This window comes from Mesoplodon densirostris, chromosome 15 (genome assembly GCF_025265405.1).
Source record: "Mesoplodon densirostris isolate mMesDen1 chromosome 15, mMesDen1 primary haplotype, whole genome shotgun sequence".
NCBI lineage: Eukaryota > Metazoa > Chordata > Mammalia > Artiodactyla > Ziphiidae > Mesoplodon > Mesoplodon densirostris.
The window spans coordinates 25,212,545-25,240,195 of record NC_082675.1 but is presented as its reverse complement, the minus strand read 5'-3'; the positions used below and the strand labels follow the sequence as shown (position 1 = coordinate 25,240,195).

The following is a 27,651-nucleotide window of genomic DNA, read 5'->3' as shown; positions in this document are numbered from 1 at the left end:
TGGGGGGACCAGGATGGGTGGGTAGACCCTCCAGGGGTCCTGTGGCTCCAGTCCCCTGAGGGTGGGAGGACCAGGACCTAAGTGCACTCGGAAGGCGACACTGTCTTCTCCACGGTGCTCCCCTCGTGCGTGACCTGGCAGCTGACCCTGTCGTAAGATTTCCACTCGCTGGCCGTCAGGGCCAGGTAGCTGCTGGCCGCGTACTTGCTGTTGCTCTGTTTTGAGGGCTGGGTGGTCTCCACGCCCCTGGTGATGGTGTTGCTGCCTGCCTTCCAGGCCACCTTCACGCTGCCCGGGTAGAAGTCATTGATGAGACACACCAGGGTGGCCTTGTTGGCTCTGAGCTCCTCAGTGGAGGGCGCGAACAGAGTGACTGAGGGCGCAGACGCGGGCTGACCTGCAAAGTCGGGGAGAGACGGGAGGTCACTGGGGCAGCGTCCATCACGGGAGCCCCTGACCTCAGGAGAAGCGGGCACAGGTGCCCAAAGTCCAGTGCATGGATCCCAGGCGGGCCCTTGCTCCCCTGAGGTCAGGCAGTCATGGCTGGGGTCGCTCACCTTCTGTTGTGGGATACTCAGAAACTCTTCCATGTCACCCTCCCAGGTGGCTTGGCCAAGCCATTCCATCTTCAGCCTCAGTGTCCCTATGTGTAACCCAGGAAGCTCTCTTCCCTCCTCCTAGTTCCTGGAGTCTGACTTTGGAATCTGGCCCCGACCTCCTGAGCCCTCAGCCCAGCATCAGGCCCCCACATGGCTTCATCCTTCAGGATCCCAGAAGCCTCCTCTGTGAACCGGGGTCCCCCACCCCACCTGCCAGGATCTTGACTGTGTATGGAGAGGCCCTGAAGCAGAGCCATGTGCATAGAGGGACCTGGAGCCTCCTCTCCTTGACGAGTACTGGCTCTGCCCCAGCCTGGACTCAGCCGTTCCGGCAAGGGCTGTGTCCACCTCACCAAAGCCCCAGGGCCTCCTCTGATACCCTGCCCATCTCTCCATCCCTCTGCAAGGCCCCTCGCCTTGGCTGTCTTCTTGGAGCTGCTCCCCCAGAGGACGGCACAGCTGCCCCCATCAGCACCTCTGATGGCTGATTTTATGGGGCATCTGTGAGCTCTGAGCCCCTGTTTGTGATCTCCTGAGTATAATGCAAACTTTGAGGCAGGTGGAGGCCGACCCTTGGACAGGTGTGATCCCTGGGCCCCAGGGAGTCAGGGCTCCAGGGACAGAGAAGTCTCTGCCCTACGGGACCTGCTCCTTTCTGACCACCATTTGGGAGCCTCTGGTCACCTTGTCCTATCTCACCTGTGTCTCCATGTCCCTGTGTCCTCACAGCCCAGCTGGGGCCCAGAGAGCCTCAGCCCAGAGTGTGTGGGACCCCTCTCTCTGCCCTCCATGGGCCTCCCTCGGGCTGCTCCTCTGCGTCCCTGGAGGCTGGGTCATAGCTTCCGCCATGTCCCTGACCTCCCTTATGGCCCTCAGCCCAGACCCTGGGGCTTGGAGACTGTCTCCAAGGCCACCCCAGTGCCCCTTGTCAGAACAAGCCTCTGGTCCCTACGCCAGTGTCTGCCCTAGAGAAGGGGAAGGAGCCCCCATTCCTGGACCAAACCCCAGCCCAGGCCCCTGGATGGGCCATGTCCAACCGTTGGACACTGGAAGTGGCTGCTCCTGTTGTTGGGGTCCTTCCTGCTGGTTATCCCAAGACCAACCTGCCTCCCCAGGCCCCAAGGAGAAAGGTGGGGGTCGGTCCTTAAGCTGGAAGGGCAGAGGGGAAGCAGCCCCCAGAGAGAAAAAAGTGACCTTCCCAAGACAGCAGAGGGTGGGACAAGCTGGAAAAGATGTGAGAGCCACTTACCTAGGACGGTGAGCTTGGTCCCGCCGCCGAAGACGTACCACGGTGACTGAGACTCGGACCAAAACCCGCCGGGGCCAGCACCTGGGGCCTGTCCCCCGGGGGCCAGGATGGAGCAGGGAACTGCTGGGCATGACGGGCTCAGAGCTGCAGCAGGTGGGGCTGTGTCCTCGGGCTGGGGTGTGGGCAGCCAGCCCCCCCAGAGGCTGGGGCACCCCTGGGTGTCCCCATGCCCAACCCCCTGTCTGAGGAAGGAGCCACTCACACTTTGTCACCCAGTGTGTCCCCCCAACTCTGAGGCTGTCCTGTGACCACTGAATCCTCAGTGCTGGTCTGGATGGTGCCGCTGAGTGCCGAGTCCCCTCGGGTGGCCATGTGGTGTGGCAGAGTGAGTCCTGAGCTGGCTTGGACCTGCCCGACCTCTCCTGGCCTCATTTTAGGGCTTCTGGGTGTTCCTTCCCCATAATTTCCCACAGTCCAGCCAGGTAGCTTCCTCCCTGGGCCTGTGGACACCAGGTCATTCCTGGGGGGCCCCCATGTGGGGACCCCCTGCCCTATGGTCTCCACACATTGAGATGCAGTTCAGTTCCTCCTCTTTCATGAAGCCTTCTTGGGTCTTTCAGATCATTGTCTTTCTGTCCATCTGTTTGTCCATCCATCATCCATCCATCCATCCATCATCCATCTATCATTCGTCTATCCATCCATCCATCCATCCATGTATCCATCATCCATCCATCATTTGTCCATCTGTCCAACAATGGTCCCCAAGCACCTGTCTTCCAGGCACTGTTTCATAGGCTGGGATGTGGTATGGGGAGCCCTCTTCCTCTCACCCCTATCTCTCCCTGAAACTTCTCAGGTCAACGCCAACAAGGTCCCCATCCTGGTCAAGTCTGAGGTCCCTTCCCAGTCCCCTGTGTTTTCCCATTCTCTCTGCCTCTGACCCACATTGTGCACTCTGACAACTGCCCAGGGGTCTTGCACCCCTATTTCCAGTCCTGACCTCTCTTTCTGGCTCTAGATTTATGCACATTCTGCCTCCTGAATGCATCTCTGCTTGAATGCCCTACAGACACCTCAAACTCAACATCCCCCATCTAAACTCCTCACAGTTCCCTGCAAACTTGCTGCCCCTCATTGTCCTCACTTCAGTAGATTTCTCCTCAAGCCAGAGGCCTGGAGTCATCCCAGAATGCTTTCCCCTCACTGAATCACCCGCTGTGTTCTAGGCATCCTACTACAACACAAAATACCCTTAAAATACTCAGAAAAAGAAAAAACACCCAAATCTCACCCTAAGAGTTTATGATGACAAGAATCCTCAGGCTTTGCCAAATCTGATTGTATCTCCCAATGAAGTTTATCTAAGTCAGAAGGTAACCCTTTGCATTGGGACAAGAATTTTTTTAATTCAGCGGTGGAACTATTTGGTCATGGTTGTGTTTAAGGTGTGCACATAAGATTTTTGAAACAAAATTTAACAGAACAGCAATATAAATTCAACACTTATTTCTGATTAAAGAAAGCAAATATCCAGCCTTTTATTAAGTTAATTATCTAAGGAGACATCCTCAACTTGATAAAGAGTATCTCCCGAAACTTATAGCAACCTTCACATTTAAAGGTAAAACCATCTTAAAGGTCAGGGTTCCCACTCTTACTTTTATTATTCAACATATTCTACAGATTCGAGCCAATGAAGTGAGATGAGGTGGGGGAAAGAGTGTGTTAGGAAAAATGAGATAAAATTGTTCTTTGCAGATGATGGGCTAGTTTACTTCAAAAAAACACAAAACAAAACCCAAGAAAATCAGCTGAAGGACTATTAGAACTAATACAAGAATTAACCAAAATGATTGAACACAAGAGCAATAGGTAACTATTGAGGAGATGAAATTTGGGAAACACTGACAACCTCAATAAAAATTCTATTAAAAACCCTAGGAGGGCTTCCCCGGTGGCACAGTGGTTGAGAGTCCTCCTGACGATGCAGGGGACACGGGTTCGTGCCCCGGTCCGGGAAGATCCCACATGCCATGGAGCAGCTGGGCCCGTGAGCCACGGCCGCTGAGCCTGCACGTCCGGAGCCTGTGCTCCACAACGGGAGAGGCCACAGCAGTGAAAGGCCCGCGTACCGCAAAAAAAAAAAAAAAAAAAAAAAAGCCCTAGGAATAAACTTAACACAAAATGTGCAAGATTTGCATGGATAAAACATAACACAACTTGACTAATGGACACAACAGCAAAGACATCAATTCCCCTCAAATGAATCCATATACTTCATGAAATTACAAGCACAACATCAAAGGAATAATTTTTGAAAATTAGTGAACCGATTCTAAAGTCCAACAGTAAGAATAATGATGGAGAATAGACACAAATATTCTGAATGAGAATAATAACGACGGGGTTGTACCAAAACACATTGTAAAGCTACAATAATTAAAACAGGGTAGAAAGGATGTGGGAATTGATCATTAGATCAACAGAACCACAGAGAGGATGTGATAAATCCATAATTCAGTATTGGATAAAAACTATGTTTGTATTCAACAAATACATGATGATTGGCTCTCCATTTGGAAAATATATGAGGTTATATTCCTACCTACACAAAAATAAACTCCAGGTGAAGTAAAAACAAACATCAAAACAATGAAAGTACCTGAATAAAATAGAAAAAAAAAATAGAAATGAATATGCCTTCCCTATGTTTGCCACAGATCACAGACACTGTAAAGAAAAACCACCAATCTGACATGTAAAAATTAAAAAGGTTTCATGGTGAAAGACCCCACAAACAAAAGGTGTAAAACAGATCAGGGAAAAAATATTTACAATGTACATACTTAATAAGGGGTTACTATCCCAAATAGATGGAGAGTTTCTTATAGATCTTTAAGAAAATACAACCAAACGAACGAAAAATAAACCACGCAAAATTATGACTGGTGAATTCACAGAAGAAATAAAATCAGTCAATAAAAATATGAAAGAAAAATAAGTTTCACCAACGATCAAATAAACAAACACTTTTGTTCTCATTTTTGCTCATCAGATGTGCAAAATAAAAAAATATCCACCCTGTCACATTATTGGCAACAATGGAGAGGGAAAGGCACTGTCATTCACTGTGGTGATAGTAAGTTGGAACAGACTTTTGGGAGGACCACTGTCATCTCCTATGAAAATTTCAAAGCCTGTTCACTCTGATCCAGCAATCCCACTTTTAGGCATCTATCCTGTGGAGATACACAGTGTACTTAGTATGGGTACACAGCTACACACGTGGGGGTCTCCATGTAGCATCTCTTGTAATTTACATTTTTAAGTGGAAACAACCTAAATGTCCATTAACAGGGGAATCATTAAAGACATGCTGCTTCATCCAAACTTTGAAGTCTTACAAAGCTGTGTGGAGAACATGGGGGATCCATACGGGCTGATACAGAAAATCTCAACAGACTGTTGAAAAAGGTAGTTGCAGGCTAATATACTTCTGTGCTTAATCTTTTTTTAAAACACATATTACTCTGGTATTAAAAATTATTTTAGAAGATAAAAATGAAATATATCTTCTTGTGAACATTTTCATAACTACAGAAAATTATAAAGTAAAAAATTGAAACTAGATGAAATCCCACCTGCCAGAGACACACCATTGACATTTTTCTACATTTTCTGACAGGCTTTTGAAAATGCACACATACTTTAAAAACCCAATTTCAGAAATACAATTTTGGAGGTTTGTGTAAGATTCCTTATGATGGATATTCCATGCTGTATTTTGTCACACCCTTTCTGCTGGATATTTAGGTTATTTCCAGTTTTCTCCCATCATTAATAATTTTGAGTTTCTTGCTTGTAAACCTTTGGTTACATCTTTGGTTGTTTCCCCCCACCCTCTGCTCAGGATGAATTCCTAGAAGTGGAATTACACAATTTAAAGAAATACGCTTTCCTTTATGACTCACTGCATATTGCTAAAAAGGGTGTACATTTTAGTCTTTTATAGACAGCTCATGACTGTGCCTGTTCCTCCCCATCATGATAATGTCACTTTAAATTCACTTGCCCATTACATAGGAGATACTGGTACCTGGTCACCATGGACCAGCACCCCCTCCCCATCACCTTTCCACTGCCCCTTCTCCATCCTCTAATCTGGCCTCACACTGGTCTCTGATCTGGAGCCATTTTTTCAAAACACGAACCTGACTCTGACAGCTCCCCCACTTAAATCCTTCAGTGACTCCTCCTGGATCCCAGGGTAAAGGATGAGGTGTACAAGACCCCAGTGGTCTGCACCCGGCTCTCCCCGGCTCCGGAAGCTCCCTACAGGCTTGTGCCACCTCACTCTCCTCCTCGGACCCCCCACTCTCCTCCTCACTCTCCTCCTCGGACCCCCCACCATTCCCTCTGCCTGGAGCGCCCCGTCATGTGTCAGCACCCTGGATCTGTAAGACCAGCTCGGGCATCCCCCCTCCCATCTTACTGCTCCTAAAATGGCCCATGGGTCTGCCTAATGCCTGGACATGAACCTGCTTGGTTCAGGCTTGGCCCCAGTTAAACACTCAGGAATTTAGTTGAGGAGTTGGCCTCCTTGGGGGACACCAAGCCAAACCCTTGCTTCCTTCTCTGGATGCCTTGTAAACTGCCCCTTCTCTTGCACCATTTTCTTAAAACACAGAACATGCTGGTGCCTGTTCAGTCCCGGGATTTCGACAGTCCTGGGACCGTGCCCATGTGCTGTATGAACTTGGGCAGGTTGCCTCACCTTTCTGGACCTCTATCCCTGTCTGTAAGATGGGGATGATGGCAGGACCTGCCTTGTGGGGCTGCTGCCCCTAAAGTGATTAGTGCCTTCTGGGTACGTCCTGCCCCTGCTGCCCTGTTTCTCCCTGCTCAGAGGTCCAGGGCGAGGCAAGTGAGGCACCAGTCTTGGGCACAAAACTTAAGGGGCACCAAAAAAACCCAGTCATTGAGATAAATAATACTTTAATACAATATTAAGAAAGAAAAATCAATACAAACAAATCCACACTAGACAAAATGTCAACACTTTAAATAAAGCCACTGTCTGCTCAGGCCCCTTCTTTACGGATGATTCTTCCTTCTTGCCCCTCTCCTCTATAGCCATTCACCCCTGCGCCCCGTCAAAGGGACCTCTAGTCCCCCTGTACCACAACTCCCTCGGCCTCTTACCTGTCCCACAGTCTCTGCAGGCTGGATGGGATTCTTCCTGCCGGGGCTTCCGTGTGGGGGGCCCATGCTGCCACCGGGGGCAGCAGGCCATGGGTGCCCATGGCCAGGCCCAGTACTATTAGAGGCCAGGGCTGCCTGGGGACAGAGCTCTGACCCCTGGGGTGCTCATGGGCCCACCTGGCCTGACCTGGGCCTCATGTGCCCTCAGGGTCAAAGGCGCCTCGGCCAACCTGCTGGTGTGGGTTCCCTGGAGGGGGATCGGCAGGTGCCCCCAGTTCCCCTCGCTGGCAGTGCCGTCCCAGTGCATCCTGGCCCGCGTGGCCCTGTCCTCTGCCTGGGTCCTTTCTGTCCCTGGCCCCAGCACCCAGCCCCCTTCAGGATCCATGGCTGTTACTCCTGGGGCCTCTCCCAGGGGGGCCTTTGCTAACTGCTCTGCTGTGGTCAGGATCCAGGGCTCAAGGGCTTCACAGCAAAGCCCGCCCACCAACTCCGCACCCGGGTCCCTGGGTTGGGCACACCCACCCTGTTCTCCTTCCCTGTTCTGCAACTGCGACCCCGGGCTGTGGAGCATCTCCCTGGGGCCTGGAGGGGCCGGGGAGGGCAGCCGAGTTCCCATGGAATAAGAGTCAGTGAGGCCTGAGTGCAGTGGGCTGGGGCTTCTCTTCTGACCAGTCCTCCGGCTTGGTCCCAGCAGCCTTCACTCCGGCCAGTCAAGATCGTCCTTCCTTGGTTGGTTTGGCCAAGCCTGGCTAGTGTCCCTGGTCAACTCCTCACTCAGCTTCTCAGCCAGGCAAGGGCCCTGCGGGAGTGATTCTATACACCTCGCTTGAGGAGAAACGTCAAGTCATGAATGTTGACACCATCTAGACCGAGGTCCCCTCTAGACCTCAGTTTCCTTATCTGTAAAATAGGGGCAGTTCCTTTGCTGTAGGAAGGCCTTAAGGATCAGTGTGATCACGTGTCTGCTTAGGTTGGGGTCCGTTTTGAAGCCCAGAAAGATAACACATGATACAGTGATGAGAGGGATGCTGTTTATCCAGTGCTGACAATCGGGCTGGCTCCCTGCTGAGCTGAGATTTTTTTTTTTTCTCCCCTGTTTGAAGATGAAGAAATTGATGTTCAAGCAGATTCTGTAATTTCCTGATGCCACACCGTCAAGAGGCCTGGCCCTCACACAGCTCCAGGGCATGCCCCTCCCTCTAGGTCCCGGTGCTGTCAGGCTGCCGGGTATAGGAAGAACTCCAAGTGGTAGGTTGCAAGTTCCCACTTGTCACAGCCAGCACCTACCCTCTGGCTTCCCAGTTGCTCTCTGGCCACAGGAGCTCTAATACCTATGTCAACTTAAGTCCAACTCTGCAGCCCTCCCAATCTTCTGTTTCAGAAGATCTGAAAGAGGCCTCCCAGGGATGGACCCCAAAGTGACTTTCCTGGGAGGGCCCTTTCAGAGGTGTCTGGCCCGTGATTTTTTTTTTCTTTTTTTGCAGTTCGCGGGCCCCCTACTGCTGCGGCCTCTCCCGCTGCGGCCTCTCCCATTGCAGAGCACAGGCTCCGGACGCGCAGGCTCAGTGGCCGTGGCTCACGGGCCTAGCCGCTCCACGGCATGTGAGATCTTCCCGGACCGGGGCACGAACCCGTGTCCCCTGCATCAGCAGGTGGACTCTCAACCACTGAGCCACCAGGGAAGCCCTGGCCCGTGTTCTGAGGCCGATGCTCCTTAACTTTCCTGCTACCTTTGGTGAAAATCAGTCCAGCCTGTTCCATGGGATGCGTTAACAGGCACCCAGCTTGGGACTTCATTTTCTTCACATAGATAAGGGTCCCTGGGAGAAAATGTCTACGGATCTCTGTATTTCTGCACGTCTCATGAGCAAAGGAACGGATTGTCTTTGTTTTGGATCATCTTTTCGAGTATGTTTGTGTAATGAATGACCCTGGAGGGTAGAGATAGTGTCTCCCTCTGGAGCAAAACATGCTTACTGTCCAGCAGAAAAGATTTGGGGTCCCCAGCTTGGATGTGCAGGTGTCTCCTGGCCCCTTTGCATCACCCTGTGGGGCTCAGAGAACCAGTGCAGGACGATGCTGATATGCCGGCTGCCTCTCTTGCTGGGAGTAACAAGCTGGCCTTTGTCTCCAACTCAGCATCTTGTGTCCGCCAGCATCTGTGCAACTGCGGCAGGCTCACTTTTTAGCTTGCGGGCAGGAACAAATCCCAGACCCTCCACAGCTCTTGATAATGACGGTTGTGATGGAGGAAGGAGGGAACGAAGGTGATGACGGTGATCAAAACCTCACAGTTTGACCAAACTCATAAAGCAGCTGTGGAGGAACCCCAGGCTGCCGGGCCCAGTGCTGAGGGCTGGACTACACAGCACACACACACAGATCCCTGGCCTTGGACATGGGCCAGGCATTGAATGGTAATGGGGTGTGGGCGCCCTACCAGCCATCATGCAGGATATGGGGGAGCCCCTGGGAGGCGCTGATCCAGTCCAGCTTCTCCCCATTGTGGTGCTTGGCCCACTCCAGCCTGGGACCTGGGCCCCTTGCACCTTGGGGGCTGCGTTGCCCCTGCCCCAGAGTCCAGGCTGAATCTGCTCCCTCCCCGTACCCCTGTGTGGGTGTGACACTCACCCACTGCCCGGGGCCCAGAAGCTGTGGTTCCCCCCACCCACTGGGGACAGCCCCAGATTTCGGGGAGAAAAAGGGGCTGTCCCTGTACTCGGTGACTCCATTGTGCCCCATCCTCCACCCTGTACCTGCCACGGCCTCTGGGCAGCCGCCACCGCAGACCACATCCTCCTGTGGTGGCTGCAGTCGGAAATCCTGGTCTGGCTGGACCCTGGGGACCCTCGGGGGATGGGCAGGGCCTTCCCAGCTGGTGCAGCTGCAGCTCTTGCTGCCCAAGCCTGTCCCCAACCCCTCCCTGGACCGAGAATGGCCGAGAGCTGGATTCAGGTTGAGCCAGAGAGGTCTGGGTCCAGCTGTCCTGCTCAGCAGACACCCTGCTCAGGGTCCCTGGCTCCTCTGTGCCCCGCCCCCACCCGTCTCCCCTGGAGCGGAGGGGTGTGTCATGTCCAGTCACTTCTGCCCTGCTCCCGTGTCAGAGGGCGCCCCCTGCCTCCTGCTGGTCACCCCCCTGCCCATTCTCCATCCCACAGGCCCCAGAGACCTGCCTATAGTCACAGCGGAGTCTTCTCTCCCAGGCCTAGGTCTCCCCAGCTCCCCGCACCCCTCCATCCCCAAAACTTAAGCGGCTGGTCCTTCTCTTAACATCTTCAGCGTTTTACTCTTGGGACCTGGAGGGTCTGAGGCAGAGGGGGACAAAGTTTCCGTCTGGAGATATGACAAAGTTTCTGGAATCAGGATCTGGCTCTGTGGTTCCTGAGCCACCTCTGAAGGGTGCCCGGGGAACCCTGAAGACCCCAGCTCCTCTGGCGATCCTGGGGGTGCAGCCCCCCACCTGCACTCTCCTCCAGCAAATGGGGAGAGAATCCTGCTGCTTCTGGAGATGTCACAGACTCACCGACCTGGTAGCTTCTTCTACAGATGAAGAAACTGAAGCACAGAGAGGGAGAGTTTCTTTCCTAAGACACACAGCTACTTGGTGTAAAGACCGTGTCCTGGGACTTACCAGTACCAGCCGGAGACCTGGGAGGACCAGCCTTTTTGGACATAGGGGTGGGACCCCGCCTGGAACTGGGGGCTTTGGAAAATTTCCGTGCTTTTACCTCTAACTCTCCCAGTCCAGCCACTGGGGATGCAGCCCGAGGGGCAGGGCCCGGTAGGGGGCAGCAGAAACCAGCTGTCGAGGGAGGCAACGCCCAGAAAATGCGGCTCTCAGAAGTGGGAGGCGGGAGACCTGGGGGTGGGCGCGGGGGGCTCCCGTGAGGGGGAGGAAGGGGTGCAGGGTCTGGACTCTGTTCTTCATCTTCCTGGAGCCCTGGCTTGTCCTGGGGTGGGGGGTGCTTAAGGTGAGTCACACCAGTGCATGGTCAGATCCTCACTTTACTTACTGTTTCAGTGCTTTACTCATATGGATTTGGGGGGGCTTTAATTTCAATTTTTAAAAATATTGCATTAAATATTATTTATCTTTTTTTTTTTTTTAAATTTGGCCGTGCCATGGGGCTTACGGGATCTTAGTTCCCCGACCAGGGATTGAACCCATGACCTCGTCAGTGAAAGCATGGAGTCCTAACCACTGGACCTCCAGGGAATTCCCAAAATATTATTTTTCTTGATTACTGAGTTTTGGGGCACTTCCTTAAATTTCTCAGGCATGGAGGGTGTCTTACTCATCTCACTCTAGTCTTGGCTGTGTGGAACTTAGGAGAAACCAGTTACCTCCAGCTCAAGGAACTGCTTTTTGCAGGGTCTGCCCACCCCTTCCCTGTGCTGGAGTGGGCGTGGCCAGTGCCCAGCTGGTTCTGCCCCACCTGACCAGGTGGGTTTATATTTGTAGGGCAGAACCTGTTTTCCAGGCCCTTTCCAAAGGCTTGGACTGACCCCTGGGAGGGGTACACTCCCTCGGTGAGGAGACCCCACTTTGTCAGGTAGTGGCTTTGTAGCAGCCATTGGTCCTTTAACTGTTCCACCAGCAACTAGCAGCCGGGTGAATCCTCCTGGGACCCTGGGAGGGTGGTCCAGACTTACACATTCTCACATCCTTGTTCCATTCATAGGAAATGCTTCCGTCCTGATGGCTTACAAGACTAATGTGATTTATATTCGATTCTCACTTCATTCTTACTAAAAGCCAAACACCTAAATACTCTGACATTTATTTCTCACATGGTGTCCAATAGTATCTGTTGCTAATTAAATAATGACAAATAGCCTTGTGACTTACCTTGTTTTTAAAAAGTTATAAATGTAGATGAATGAACGCAGAAGATCTACATCATTTTAATGTTGATCTCACCAGACACGTCCTTTAATTTTCAGTGATTTATGACGTTCCTCAAAATGCCCACTAACACATTTACTTGTAATGACAAATACAGTGGGAAGGCTTCTAACAGAACTTCGTCCGAATAGTACATTTGGCAGTGAGGACTGGCTTGCAAATTAGATCACTCGGTCAGACTCTTCCATAGATTGAATGATTCAAGTCAGCAGCCTCAGGTTTTGGAGGAAGCATATACTCAAACCACATGATAAGATGCAACTATTTTTCTCAAAAGATATCATATTGGCAAAGCTGCACTAAGATGACAGATATTTAAATTTTCCCCAATCTTTATATCTTCTTACACAAGGGGCCTCTTAAGTAAAGGAGTAATACATTTAACTAGTAAGTTCTGCTCAAGCCTTCTCGGTGTTTATCTCTGAGAAAATGAATGACAAGTGGCTGGGTGACACCTCTCTGAGGGTGGTTCCCAGAAAAGCTGACTCTGGGATGGAGCCAGCTTGCAGGCTCTCCCAGTATATGAGGCAATAAGCCCTCATCCCTGAGGGGTCTGGATGTGCATTGAACTGCCTCCCACACGAGTCCTCTTGAAGTCGGGTGGTGTCCGTCCAATCCTTTGCTTTCCACAAAATTACAAGAGTATGAAACGGAGCTGTCAGCTGATAAATCATTTAGAGAAACTATTTTTGACCATTAACCACGAACGATTTTTGGCATATAACTAGGAAGGAGTTCATATCAGGCAGTGACACTGTATTACAAGACTCCTATTGATGGACCAAAGTTTCTCCGTGTTTCATATAGAAACGCAAGCCAGGACAGCTTTGATGCTGGACTTACTTCATTCTAGAGGTAAATTATATTAATTGATGGATCCACGAATCAACACTAGTTAATAGTTATTTATGAAAATGTCAATGCATTTATGTTGTTTTGATCAAACTCTGCTGCTAATAATTAGGATATAACAATGTGGGAGAAACCTTTTAGCACTTAAAATCATGGGAAATGAAACAAATTCAAAAATTTTAAATGAATATATATTATTATGACAGAGATGTATGATAGGATAATGAATGAGATTTTCAGGTATGAAAATGTATGAGGAGACCAAATGTAGTAAGGGATGTGGAATGGAAACAAGTCTAAGCAGAAGGAAAGATGGATGTTATAGAAGAATTTTAAGGACAGTGGATATCAAATCATGATGATTTTTAGACTCTGATGAATATATGTAAAGGAGTGATGTGAACATTTTACAATCTTCTGATGACAATTTTCAGATGTCAAGTTACAAAGGAACAGGCATCGTGGGGAAGCCCAGTTCTTAGAGGGTTGTGGGCAATGAGGTTGAGGGCCCACCTCAGGGTGTTGCAGGGAGGCCCTGGGTCTCAGTGCGGGACGATCAGGCACAAATGATGAGAATGACCTCCGTGAGTCAGGGGCCACCAGCGGCCACCAGGGGCCGGAAGCTTTCCTTCCTGTATCTGGAATCTTCCCCCCACTCCTGAGAGAAGCCAGTGGAGAAGCTGAGCCTGGAGAGGGGACACGGCTGTCCTAGGACTCAGCTGGCAAGGGGAACCCTCTGGCTCAAGGGTGCTGACGACAGTCTCCATGACTCAGGACCGAATCCCCACTCGCCATTTCTCAGCAGGATAAACAGAGGCCCTGAGAGCACAGAGGACACCCAAGCCTCAGGCCTGCCCTCCAGCTGCTCTGTGGTGGATGGAGTGAGCGCCGAGCCAGGCAGGGAGGTTAGGGTCTCACTTCCCCATCTGCCTGTGTCACTGTGAGTCACTGCCAGCTGCTCCCACTGCCATCAGCTACTGCACAGTAATAGTCGCCCTTGTCCTCGGCCTGGGCCCTGCTGATGGTCAGGCTGGCCATGTTCCCTGAGTTGGATCCTGAGAACTGGTCAGGGATGCCAGAGGGCCTCTCGTTATCTTGATAGATGACCAGTACTGGGGCCTGGCCCGGCTTCTGCTGGTACCAGTAAGCTCTTTTACTTCCAATGTTGTTCCCCCAACACGTGATCCTGGCCATCTGTCCCAGGGACACCAACACCGAGGGCAACTGAGTCAGTTAATAAGAGGACACAGTGCCTGCAGGAGAGAAAAGGACAGGTGGGCTGGAGGTGAAGAACCCATGTCCAGAGACCCCCACCTGCCTGGCCTGGACAAAGCTCCAAAGATTCTCTGGGCCCCGAGGGTGCCCCCTCCTGTCAGTCTCAGCCCCAGCGGCCCATGGGCCTGGCTGGTGGATGGAGCCTCTGAACAAATGAGAACCCCCCTCATTTTCTTTGGCAGGCACAGCCCCTTGGGGCTCACACACAGCAGTGAGCACAGTGGGGAGATTTCAGACCCTCCAGCCCCCCCATCCTGCGGCAGGTCCAGGAGTCTTCTGTCCCCACGGGCAGCGCCCTGCTGAGCTCAGAGTCAGGGCCAGGCCTGTCCCTGAACCCTGGGCCAGGGGTGGGTGGACCCTGGGGACAGCACCTGTGCAGTGAGCCAGGAGGCCGAGGAGGAGGGGTTCCAGGCCATGGTGGAGGCACCCCGAGTCTGCTCCCTGAGGCCTAGGCTGGGCAGGGTGGCTTCCAGGCCTCTCTTATCCCCTTGCTGGAGAGAGAGCTGCTGGGGATGCAAATCAGCCAGAGCCCAGGGGGGCTGCCTGGGGAGCTCTGTGGCTTCAGAGAAGGGCTCAGCCCCCAGGGACACGGAGAGGGAGGGGTGGCCCCTGCAGACCCCACCTCGGCCCGGGGGATCCTCCTCCACCTGCTGTCCCATAGTCTGGGGGTGACATCTCCACCCCAATCTGAGTCCTGGCCTCACTCCTGGACGGGCCTGGTCACTGAGAGCTCAGAGGTGGGTCTGTATTCTCTGAACTCATTCCATGGGTGACACTAAGAGGCTTAGACTGTACAGGATTCTCCCCCAGATGACAGCTCCTGGGCCCAAGACTGAATAAAATTCATGGTTTGACAAAGCACATGGAGTGTTCCAGGTCATCGCGGTGCTGTGTCTGCCCTGGGCTGTGAGCTCCTGGGGCTGTGTCTCAGTGTCCCCATCGTGCCTCAGGGGCAGGAACAGACAAGGGGCTAAAAGAAATGTTTGCTCTGTGAGAGAATGAGAGGGGGTTTCAGGGTTTAATAACTCTGCAAGGGAATGTCAATCCTAATACATTTCCCTTCAGTTGCTGGGAAAATATATACGTCATAAACATCACAATTACGGAAAGCTGATTGAGTGACTGCTGTGTGTCAGACACTGGGAAACAGGAAGTGTGGAAATTTCTGGTTCCCTCCCTTCCCTGTGAGGGGTAAGTGGAGGGACAGGTTGGGGGGGCAGTGGGAGAGCTTCCAGGGAGTAGGAGCAGCTGTGTCTGGAGGACGGGGACTCCGAGCACAGGGAAGGGAGTGGCAACGTGTGGTTGCAGGGAGGATGAGCATTTCTGGACAGCGGTGGCTTTTTAGCAGTATTAGGTGGGCTGGCAGTGGGTGTGGGACAAGGAAACAGGCACCGTCTCCAAGAGCAGGACTTGGGACACACGGAGACAGAAATATGTACTTGAGAGTGAAGGTGACACTGTAGAAACAGAAGGACACTTGTCCTCAGGTGTGAGGTCCTGGTTACTCCTTCCCCTGCACTGGAGCCCTGATGCCTGGGACACCACTCCTCCAGGTGGCTCTGCCGGGCTACCTCTGCTGCCCCCTGGTGGCTGCTCCACCCTGGAGGCGGAGACTCAGTTCTAGGTGTAGATTTCAGAGCCCGCTGCTCAGGTGGTGATTTCCCTGATCCAGGGATGGTGACCCCAATCAGGATTTACTCCCCCTCCGTGGCTCTGTCTGCCTCACGTCCTGGCACGAGGGGCTGAGATTACCCGTGAAGATATGAACAGGATCATCTGGAAGAGGAGGGGGCTGGGCTCACGGAGGCATCCCTGCTCCTGTCAGTGGGGTGGTGGGAGGTCACACAGGTGGGATGGGCAGTTGGGGACACCTCCCTCAGGGGGTGGCTCTTATTGGTGCCAGCTTTGGGTATGGACCTGTTGCGGGGTGGCGGCTACAATTCCAAAGGCACGGTAAGGACCACACCCACTGGGAAATGTTCATTCAGACCCACTTTGGGCTGGCACATTCCCTCCAGGGAATTCAGCATGAACAGGACACAGTCCCTGATTGAAGGGTGTTTCCATCCTGTGTGTGGGACAGTGCAGGGGACACAGTGGCTTTGCACACCTGGCAGAGAATCTCCACCACCATCACCTACACATTGCCTGCAGTGTTTATTTAAAAGCCAAACACTTGCTTCTTTCAGGTCTCTGGCTGTCAGGTTTGACCAGGTGGCCCAGCGCTGTTCTATGGGATGTAAGTGTCAGTTGGCTGGAGTTTATCTCAGGGAACTCTTGCTCTTGTAAAGGAAAGAAATAGCAGGAATTGACGCAGATCCTTTCCTCTTGAACATGGTGTGGTAGCTGGAGCTGCAGCAGCCATCCTGAGGTCTGTCATCCACAAGAATGAAAGCAAGGCCAACATATAGGGACAAGGGACCTGGATGCTGGCAAGATCGTGGGTCCCACGTGGAATCTGTGATCACCCAGAGAACAAGAGAAGTCTTCCCTCAGACTTATCTTGGTGAGACTACAATAGGTCCCGCCTATTCATGTCTCTGCTTTTCATCAGTGATTCCTGAAATTAAAAAAAAAAAAGTAATCCGACCAAGCAGGGAAATTCTGAGCACAAATGCATCAGTTAACGAAACTAGTGATGGGGAAAGGATCCCATCGTGGTGTGTGCTGTGGGGATAATTAATCCAGAGAAGAGACAGACAATGACAGGCAGGCTGCTCTGTAATCAGAGGTTGGGGGCCTCCCCAAAGGGGTAACTCTGGAGCTGCCCTCAGGACTGGGGAGAACCAAGTAGTAAAAGGTAAGCGTGGGAAGGGCTGAGTCTTGGCCAGTGGGGAGGAGTCGGGTGTGTTGGAGGATCTGAAAGGACAGGGCAAACTTGAGGGATCTGGGATGTAAACCCAGCTCAGGGCCAGTGTAATATGTTCTCTGAGTTAAGAATTTGAGGGGCAGGAGAGACATGTATCAGGTGGGGCAAAGGGGATTCACACGTAATAAATCCAGGTCTTTGCAGCTGCTTAGCACAGGCTGGAGCCCAGGGAGCAGGAACAGGATTGACACAGGTGGGTTGAGACCACCCCCTTGGCCTTCCCTACTTTACCTGAGGGCTGAAGACCTTCGGGGGGGTTACTAGTGCCTCTCCCCTGCCAAGTATCCACCATGCAGCCGTGCTGGGGCTTTAGCTGCTGCATGTGCCTCTGGTCCTGAGCCCTGTCTACTGTCCCGTGTGGCTGACCAGTCACTGCCTTCCATAAATGTCTGCAGATTTGCTGCTGTGACTGGGAGCCCAGGACTCACTTGACAGGGAAAGGCAGGGGCTGAGAGAGGGAATGACAATACCAAGGTCACTTGGGGGCTAGAGAGAAGAGAGATGTCTTAATCCCTAAATAATAGCCTCTTCTGAGTGTTCTAGAACCAGACTGGGCCAGGAGGGGGCTGTGGGAAATTCTCAGCCTGAATTGTAGATTCTTCCTGTCAGTTCTCCTCACTGCCCCTTGGGGTGCTGCTGCACCTCCCCTGGGGCCGTCTGACACCTGGGAGGCTGACAATGCCCTGCTCCCTGTGGGGCTGAACAGAAAGCCCAAGCACAACACACTCCAGATTCAAAGCAACCAGAGCAGCCTTTTCATGATCTCTCCTCTGGAGGAATCCTGGAATTACTGCTTAGGTCTTAGGGATTCGGTGCATAAAATATCATCTGTTGTTGGTTCATGGTCCATTAGTGTGACAAGTTAATTGTACATTTAATAATCTGTCATTGTCAATACTTTTTGAATGTAATTTTTTCCCATGTGGTTTCCATCCTCCAAATTAGACATCCACCCTCATGCAAGACAGGAGTGCACTTGGAGGAAACTTTTGGCTTTTCTTTTTAAAAAAAATCCACAGGTGACATTTTAATATTTCTAATGTGGACATTTCCCCTGGAGAATCTAGAATTCTGTGTGAAGCAGGAGATCTATGTGTCATTGTTCAGGTTGTCACATGTTTGTTTAAGCATTCTCCAGGGAAATGGTCTTTGGATGTAAATTCACTGTTTTCCAAGGTCACCCAGAAATTTCCTCATTGTACATCTACGAGTTTGGACACTGGCTTTTTTTGTGAGGAAAGCCATTCATTGTAGGATGTCAAGGTTTTATTTCTTTACAAGAAGGAGAAACATATCCAGACATCTGATGGGTCAATAGCTGTGCAAAAATCAACCCAGTTCCTCCCTGGATCCTGTTTCAGTTGAAGACTAAGGCTTTGGTATAACGGGGGTGTCTACTATGAAATTGGGGCCCTACTTTGAAACAGAACAGATGTTCTCAGTGGTCCCCATCACTTACAACACCTACTCATAGGACAGCATGATAGTGGTGACAGTTTTCAGTCATCACTTTGAATAGAGAAATCATTTTTTGCCAGTTTCTTTCACAAACATTCTCACTGTAGCTTATTGGTTTCCAATGCACCTTTTTATAAAAATTCAAGGACAATCAGATCTAACTGGGGATTTTGAAGAGCACATTGTGGATTTAGGTGGGAAAACAGAGACTTGGGGGTGTATATATAACCTCCTCGGGACCCTGATGTGCATGTTGGGAACAGCTGGCCAACTTAGATCGGGTTCCCTGGAAGCCGATTCTGAGATGTTAAGTGCATGTCCTGGAAATCTGGAAGGAGATGAGGAGGGGAGACTGGGCAGAGGGGAGGGGACCCAGGATTTGGTCACACAAATGAGGACTCAGGGTTCTGCAGGAAAGTTAAAGCTGGCCCGTTCGGGTCACCCTAAACTGAATCAGAGCCTGAGGATGGTGGCCTCAGGCATCATTCACCTGACCCTCTCTGACCAGCGGGATAAACTGGAGTGGGGGGCAGTTTTCTGCACCAACAGCATTTCCCAGTGAGGGCACCGCTGTGAGTTGTCACAGGCTCCCAGCAGCCGTGGATGAGTAGACGAGGCCAGAAGAGAGAAGGAGGTAGATGCCAGAATGCCCACTGCTTTGGTGTGTTGCATTCAGAATCCCAGCTGCCATGGGAGCCTGGGGCTTCAGCATCAGATGGGATGGGACATTCTGTGGTGAAATCCTAGACAGTTGGGCCAAGAGGGGCCAGGTGACCACGATATGGAAATGTGGGGAAAACAGTCACGGGAGGGATGTGTCCCTCTGTCTGTCCTTTCATACAGGGCCTCTGTCCTAAGTTCCTGACCTGGCCAGACAGCACTAAGACAGCACTAAGACAGCCTGGTCCTGCCAGCCCATAATCCACTACTGACCCCCCTGTGCAGAGCCTGCCTGGAGGGCTGGGAGGAGGTGCAGCCTGGGGGGCTCAGATCTTGAGGAACCAGGCCACACCTGTTACTGTTTTGTTCATAGTCCTCCTGAAGCTGGAGGAGAGTGTGAGCCAGACAGGGAGGGGGTTTTTGTCTCACTTTCCCGTCAGCCTGTGTCACTGTGAAGATTACCTCTGCTGTCAGCTGACGCACAGTAATAGTCAGCCTCGTCCTGGCCTGGGCCCCACTGATGGTAGGGTGGCTGTGTTCCCTGATTTGGAGCCAGAGAATTGATAAGGGATCCCTGAGGCCAGGTCGCTATCATAATAAATGACCAGCACAGGGGCCTGGCCTGGCTTCTGCTGGTACCAATTAGCATAATTGCTTCCTAAGCTGTCTCCCTGGCAGGTGATCCTGGCCCTCTGTCCCAAGGACATGGACACCGCAGGTGGCTGAGTCAGCTGAGAAGAGGCCACAGAACCTGCAAGAGAGGAGAGGAGAGTGACGGTGAGGAAGAGGGTCTCATCCCTGCAGCCTCATGCCCCCTGTAGCAGCTCCTGTGCTGAGCTGAAGTCTGGACCAGGCTGAGCTCTGGTCACTTTTCGGGCTGAGCGTGGGGACAGCACCTGTGCAGAGAGTGAGGAGGGGGAGCAGGAGAGGGGTCCAGGCCATGGTGGAGGCGCCCCGAGCTCTGCCTCTGAGCTCACAGCTGGGGTGGGGCCTCTGGGCCTCTCTTATCCTCAGAAGGGGTGTCCTCATGCAAATCTCCTTCCTGCCACCTTTGGCCTTGTGACTGTCTCCCTGCTGAGCAGAGAACAGCTGGGATCCAAGGAGGAGTTCAACTGGGACCTGAGTTCCAGGCCTGAGCCCAAGTCCCCAGAACTCTTTCTGGTGCTGAGTGAGAAAGGCTGCCCCTGCCCCAGCATGAGCACACACTCCTCAGTTTGCTCCTGGGCTCCCCCTTGGGCCTTGGGGACAAACAGGCGTCCTCTCTGCGGATGAGGTTATCGTGTGGTGGGCTGGACAGTGCTGGAAGCTGGCACTGCGGGGACCATGGTCATGCTGCTGCGAGAGCCCAGAATTCCAGCAGCAGATACAGGGACACTGGTCATGTACCTCTGGCAGAGTTTTTAGTATATTTCTTTAAAGTTTTTTTATTTTTATTTTTCGAAGTATAGTTGCTTTACAATGTTGTTTTAGTTTCAGGTGCACAGCAAAGTGATTCTAATCAACGTATATATACTATTTCATTTTATGTTTAAAAAAAAAAGAAAAATGTCTTCCTTATCTAGACTTAGGCAAGAATTCTTGGACTTGACTATACATGCATGATTTGTAAAAGGAAGAAGATAAATTGAAATGTATTCACATGAAAAGCATTTGTTCTATAAAAGTCCTTTTTATGGAGTTGAAAAATCCAGTAAAGTGGGAGAAAATACTTTCGACTCACATATTCATCAGAAAACTTGTATATACATTAAAAAATGTGTCAAAACTAATCAATAAACAAAACAACTAAAATGCAAGTGGAATTTGGGAAATGATGTGAACAGACATTTTTTCGGGAATGTACAGATGTCCGATGAGCACACGGGAAGATGGTCCCCGTGAGTCGTTAGGGGAATGTCAGTCACACCCTAAAGAGTTGCCACTGCACACCAGTCAGAATGGAGCCGATGGGCTAAAGTAAAAAACAGTGGCAAAACCAATGCTGCTGTGCAGCAGAGGGACTCGTCGCTCAGGTGTTGCTGGTAGGAATATAAAGTGGTACAGCCACCCTAGAAAACAGCTTTGCAGCTACTATGAAACTAAACATGCAATTATGTACAATCTAGGAATTGTACCCTTGGGATTTTATTTCAGAGAAATGAAGACTAATGCTCCCATAAACACCTACATGCAAGTGTTCCCAGCTCCTGTCTTAGTCAGCTCAGGCAGCCATGGAAAAATACCACCCACATGTTGCTTAAACACCACAAATTTATTTTCCATGCTTCTGGAGGTCAGAACTCCGTGATGGAGATGCCCTAATATTGTTTTCAGTGCAAGCTCTCCCACGGCTCCCTGAAGGCACTTTCTGGCTCTGTCCTTAGATGGTCTGTCTCAGTGGCTCACTCGGGGTTGGGGGTGTGTTTCTGGTCTCTTCTTATAAGGTCACTAATCCTATGTCCACAGGTGCGGACCAACCTGGGAGGAGATACCATCCTCCACGCTGCTCATCAGTCCCTTTCACAAACAGGATGACAGTGTTCTCACCCAGACCTTGACCCTATTATGACCTTGACCAGAGAGATGCCCTCCAATGGGTGTCCATCTCTCTCTGATCGAGTCCATAGGGGCAGACCCCTCCCTGGTGGGTCGCCATCTAAGCACAGCAGGGTATGGTCTCATCGTCTTCTCTTTTCCATCCTTGTCCTCACATCCTGCCGTGTGTCCCTCTGTGTGTCCGTCACAGGCTACTGCTGTCTTCACTTCTTAGCAACACAGGCCCTGGGGCGTGTGGATGTTGTGGGACCTGCATGGGGATGGGTTTACTCAGTGCCATCCTCCTGGTTCCCTCTCCTACAGTGTAAGGGGAGCAGGACACTCTCCACTAGAGGGAACTGCAGGAGGCCTTGTTTGGGACAAAATCACAGCAAACCCTTGGAGAGGACAACCCTTTCCCAGACGGGGTGACAGAGAGGGCCCTGTGTCCCCTGTGAGTCCCGGTGAGTCGGGGACAGAGGTCACTGCAGGACGGAGCCCTGATGTCCTGTGCAGTCCTGCCCCCGGCCCCCTGTCATCCCTCCCGCAAAGACCAGCACCCTCCTCCTCTCCTGCCCCCATGGAGTCCTCCAGGCCACGGACAGATCCTGGACTTTGCCTCTCAGGCCTCAGTCACTGGGGGTCCGACTGCCCTAAGGGGACCATATTCTCCAGCTCAGCATCCCCATTCCCCATCCCTGCTGCTGTCCCAGCGGACATTGTGCTGGCTGGTCCCTAGAACGTCCTGTGGGTGAAAGGGGAGCCATTCTTGTCACCAAAGCTGAGACCCTTCTCCAGCAGGAGAAGCCCGGCCAAGCTCCAAGTCTGTACTGCCACAGACCCCCTCACCGCCCCCTGACTCACTAAGGACCCAGCTCTGCACCCACCTTGGGGTCAAGTTTCTCATCCTCCCTCCCCAGAGGCCCAGTGCTTCCTGCTGAGCCCTCAGTCCTGGCCAGGGTCCTGCTCTGCACCCGGGGCACCCAAGTCAGGACACTTGGTACCATGACCTGCATGTCACCTCTGGACGCCAAGATCCGTGTTCCTTCCCTTAGAGACTTGGAGCACAGGGCCTGGGGGCTACTGGGGAAAGGGTCATCTCCCCTCAGCCCATACCCAGTGTCCTGTTCCGCCCTGGGCTGGGCTGGTCTCTCCCAGCATTGCCCACACAGGCCTGTGAGGAGGAACCAGAATCCCACCTCGTCAAAACCACTTAAATTTTAACGTGTGTCTGCGTCTCCCTGGGGGTGACTCGGGGAGAGGTTGGGGGTGAGGGGTTTGTAAGGGGAAGATTCAAAGGTCAGGACACTGGGTACAGACCCACCCTCGTGCCATGGGACGGAGGGCATGGGAGGGAAGTTTTGGCCTCACTTCCTCTTTGTCTGTGTCACTGTGGTATCCATATTGGCCACCAGATTTATAGTTGACACCACAGATATACTCAGTCTCGTCCTCAGACTGGATGTTGGCGATGGTCAGGTAGCGGTCAGCCCCAGAGCTGGAGCCTGAGAAGCGTTCAGGGATGCCATCTCCCTTGGTGACGCTTCCGTCACTGGTCAGCTTCATCAGATACCTAGGGGCCTGCCCTACTCTCTGTTGATACCACTCAATGTAGTACGTGCTGTGCTCACTGCTCAGGGTGCAGGTGAGCTTGGCCGAGCCTCCCAGGGAAGAAGATGCAGATGCGGTCTGGGTCAGCACAGGCACAGCACAGAGACCTGCAGACAGAAATGCAAGGGTTGGCTGATGGCACTGACACTGGGCAGGTGACCCTGAGGACTGTGCTGGAGGGAGGGGATGGGAGGCCCCGAGTCCCTGGGCCACTCTGACCTGCGTTGAACAGGAGGGGCAGGAGGAAGAAGGGCACCCAGGTCATGGTGGGAGGTCCTTTTGCGAGCTCTGTACTGAGGCTGCCCACCTGGACTGGCCTCTCCAGGTCTCTATCTTCTCTGTCTTATCCTCTCCCCTTGCAGCTCAAAAAGGGAGGAGCAGTGAATGCAAATCTACTCCTCCCTCCCCATCCTGTGTCTCAGCTCCTGGCTGAGCCCTGAGCCCAGGGGCCTCACGCTGGGGACTCCCTGGGGCAGAAGTAGGGCCACCTGTGGGTTTCAGAGACAGAGTTACTCTCCTCAAGAGAAGTGTCTTCAAGGAAGCGTCAGTCATGACCTTTGCACTTGAGCCTTCCCCAAGGGACTTGGACCTATGAGGGTCCCAGTCAGGACCCACAGTGCACCTTGGTGCCCCCAAAATGGACGTCTTTCGACACATGTAGCTACTTTAATAGAATAACAACTTTTGAGCCCCCAGAATATGCCAGACCCTTGGTGAGTTTCCTGCAGCACCTCACCTGGCATCATAATAATCCCACAGCGCCCTCTGCTGAAGGCACAACCTCTCCCCAGTCTAATGAGGAGGAGCCATCATTGGGAGGGTAAATGATTTTCCCAGATTCCCCCAGACAGGGCTGCATGGGTCAAGATTCCATCCAAGGGACTGACTTCAGGGCTTGACCTTTCAGCCCACTCCCCTCCCTGCCCCCTCAAAACACCCCATAGTTTCCTCCATCCTTACTCCAGGCTTCCATAGCCCCTACAGTCACCACCCTCTCCTGTATTCAGGTGATCCGTATCCAATGTCAATAAAATATTCCTATGGCCCACCTTTCCATCTAGATCTTTTCACAAAATACAACTTTATGACTTGTGGGGTTTATGGAAATGATCTCCCTACTGAAAGGGGTGATGTGACACTATTTACCTTAAAATGTACCGAGTATTGTCATTCATTTCACAGACTATAATAAAAATGTGTTTAACGATTCAGAACCACCTTTAAAATTGTAGTTGTATTTACTATGTTGCCTTTCAGAAAGAAGTCACACGGATACATATATTAAATCTCCTCATTTTGAGGTACCCTCCATATCCCTGGTCTAGGTGGAAAATGGATCAGTAGTTCCTCTCCAGCAAAGACTCTGGGCTTGGGACCCTCCATCACCTCTTGGTGTGGTGAGTATGTACTACAGGCACGGTTACCCCAAGGAAACCTCATCCATTTCACCTGCTCTGTCCAACATGGTGGCCACAACCAATGAGGCTTCTCAACATGCAATGTGTGTGGTCGCAGTGAGATGTGCTGTAGATATGAAATACCCAGCACATTTCAAAGATTTAGGATAGTGTAGTGTAGAATGTATCAATATTTTCATATTTAATTCATTTTTAAATGACATTTCAAGTAATTTAGTTAAGCAAACCCTATGATGGAAACTAACTGCATCGGTTTCTCCTAATTTTTAGAAAGTGTTTACTGGATAATTTAAAATTACATATGTGGTTCAAATAGTGTATGTAATGGATAGGGCAGCAGTGCAAAGTCACAATGTCAGTCACTTGTGTCTGAAATAGGAGAGAGAACTTGCTAGCACATTCAGGAAAGGCCATGTCTTAGCTTTGGAAGCACCGTGAGAGGCCACAGGAAGGTGGGGAAGTCCAGGAACTCGGGTGGAGGGACCTCTTTGCTGCCGGGTCTGCCCCGTTCCAGTTCTGACTTGAAACAAGTTGCTCTGCCCTTCATGCCTCAGCTTCTGCATCTGTAAGATGGGATATAATGGGGATGCTTGTTCATTGATTAGTTATGATTAAACAAGTTAATAAGTAGGAAGAACACAGATGGGTCTTGATATGTATTAAGCACACATGAATATTTACTCCTCTTCCATCTATGAATATCCTTAATCCTTATCCATACACTTAATAGAAAGCAGAGACAGTGGAATAGTGGATGTAGGAATGGGATGGAAGGGAAAAGTCTTGGGTTTGGGATTTGCCACTGACAAAATTTTCTGGCCACACAAAAACACACAAACATATTGTAGGAACTCTAACAATTGCCAGTTGAAGTCCTAACCACCAGTGCCCAAGACTGGGACTTATTTGCAAATAGGGTCCATTCAGATGTAATTACTTAAGTTGAGTTCATACTGGATTGAGGGGCCCCTCAACCCATTCAGTGCGCCCACCAGGTCTCAGGAGCTCTGTTCCAGGTCACCATGGACACCCTCACCCTCTCCTGCTGGCCTCCTTAGTCTTTCTAAGACCACTTGGGTCTGGAGCTTAACTGTCCCAAACTCATCAAACTAAGCTTGTGTCAGATTCTAGACCCTGCAATGATGGGCAAAATTTGTTAAGAGGAGACTTTTTCTCAGGCCACATGGGTGGGTTTTTGGCAGGGGATGACAATTCTCATCATTTTTTTCGGAGGGGTCTGTGTTTGATTTTGAATAGTTTCTACTCCTATTTCATCAAGTTCAGTGATCTCCTTCTGAAGAATCTATGTGCTCTCAGTCTCATCCAGATTATTGTAATCTTAGATGTTGTAGTTTTCATTTGCAGAAATTCAATGTGGATCAGGTTTTTACACTCTGTGTCTCCATTTAACATGTTCAATCTTTCTTCAACCTCAGGAACAAATGGACTATAATTATAAAAGTTGCTCTTATGTCCTTGTCTATCAAATACATCATCTGGGCCATTCAGCGCAAGTTTGGATTAACTGATTTTTGTCCTTATTCTGACTCTTATTTTTCTGATTCCTTACAGGAAATTTTTGATATTCAGGTATTGTAAATCTTTCCTTGCTGGGTATGGGTTATTTTGTTTCTCCCTATGTTCTTTCTTTCTTATTATTTTTAGTTGCAACAAAGGTACTTGGTCACAGTTAAATCCTTTCTGTACTTGCTGTTACACTTTTTGAGATGGCACCAGGGGACACGACCTTGGGGGGACTGTCTCTACAATGACAGCCTTCCCAAGGGAGGGCAGAGCGGGAAGCTGCCAGGGGCCCCAACATGGGTGTGAGGTGGGTGAACGTGGAGGAGGGATGTGGTGGCCCCCACTCTGTCCACGGTGCTGCTTTGCCTTGTTTTGAGTCCCAGGTTGTCACGGGATCCTGGAGGTTACAGAGCTCTGATGAGCTGGGTGGTTCTGGGCATGCATCCAAGAGATTTGGGCTCATGAGTGGCCAGTCAGCACCATGTGGACATCCAGGGTCCACTAGCACTGGGTCTCTGCCCTCTCTTTCTGTCCTTCATTCAGGCCTTATTTCCTCTAGTCAACACCTCTGCCGAGACACTGAGACAACTGGGTCCTGCCAGCCCAAAATCACTCCTGAGCCCCCTGTGCAGAGCCTGCCTGGAGGGCTGAGAGGAGGGGCAGCCTGGGGTCTCAGATCTTGCGGAACCAGGCCAAACCTGTCACTGTTTTGTTCATAGTCCTCCTGGGACTGGAGGAGAGTGTGAGCCAGACAGCGAGGGGGTTTGTGTCTCACTTCCCCGTCTGCCTGTGTCACTGTGAGGATAATCACTGCTGTCAGCTGACGCACAGTAATAGTCAGCCTCGTCCTCGGCCTGGGCCCCGCTGATGGTCAGGGTGGCTGTGTTGCCTGAATTGGAGCCAGAGAATCGGTCAGGGATCCCTGAGGCCCGGTCGTTATACCCATCAATGACCTGCACAGGGGCCTGTCCTGGCTTCTGCTGGTACCAGCCAGCATAATAGCTTCCTAAGTTGTCTCCCTGGCAGGTGATCCTGGCTGTCTGTCCTAAGGACACGGATGCCGCAGGTGGCTGAGTCAGCTGAGAAGAGGCCACAGAACCTGCAAGAGAGGAGAGAAGGGTGAAGGTGAGGAAGAGGGTCTCATCCCTGCAGCCTCATGCCCCCTGTAGCAGCTCCTGTGCTGAGCTGAAGTTCTGGACCAGGCTGAGCTCTGGTCACTTTTCGGGCTGAGCCTGGGGACAGCACCTGTGCAGAGAGTGAGGAGGGGGAGCAGGAGAGGGGTCCAGGCCATGGTGGAGGCGCCCCGAGCTCTGCCTCTGAGCTCACAGCTGGGGTGGGGCCTCTGGGCCTCTCTTATCCTCAGAAGGGGTGTCTTCATGCAAATCTCCTTCCTGCCACCTTTGGCCTTGTGACTGGCTCCCTGCTGAGCAGAGAACAGCTGGGATCCAAGGAGGAGTTAAACAGGGACCTGAGTTCCAGGCCTGAGCCCAGGTCCCCAGAACTCTTTCTGG

The 27,651-nt window shown here is 51.5% G+C and overlaps 1 protein-coding gene and 1 gene segment (V, D, J or C); both read right to left on the bottom strand.

Moving 5' to 3' along the window:
* The window catches only part of LOC132502559 (immunoglobulin lambda-1 light chain-like), a 30,618-nt gene extending 3,187 nt beyond the window's left edge, over positions 1–27,431 (bottom strand). Inside the window, exons 1-2 of the mRNA XM_060118466.1 lie at positions 27,386–27,431; positions 26,945–27,239 (exon numbers count right to left, since the gene is read on the bottom strand). Of these exons, the coding sequence (XP_059974449.1) occupies positions 26,945–27,239; positions 27,386–27,431 (341 nt within the window). The remainder of the gene's footprint in view (positions 1–26,944; positions 27,240–27,385) is intronic.
* On the bottom strand, positions 78–7,144 carry LOC132502560 (immunoglobulin lambda constant 3-like). The segment is given in 2 exon segments: positions 78–397; positions 7,054–7,144. Coding segments are annotated over 2 exon segments (411 nt in total).
* Positions 27,432–27,651: the final 220 nt, after the last annotated feature.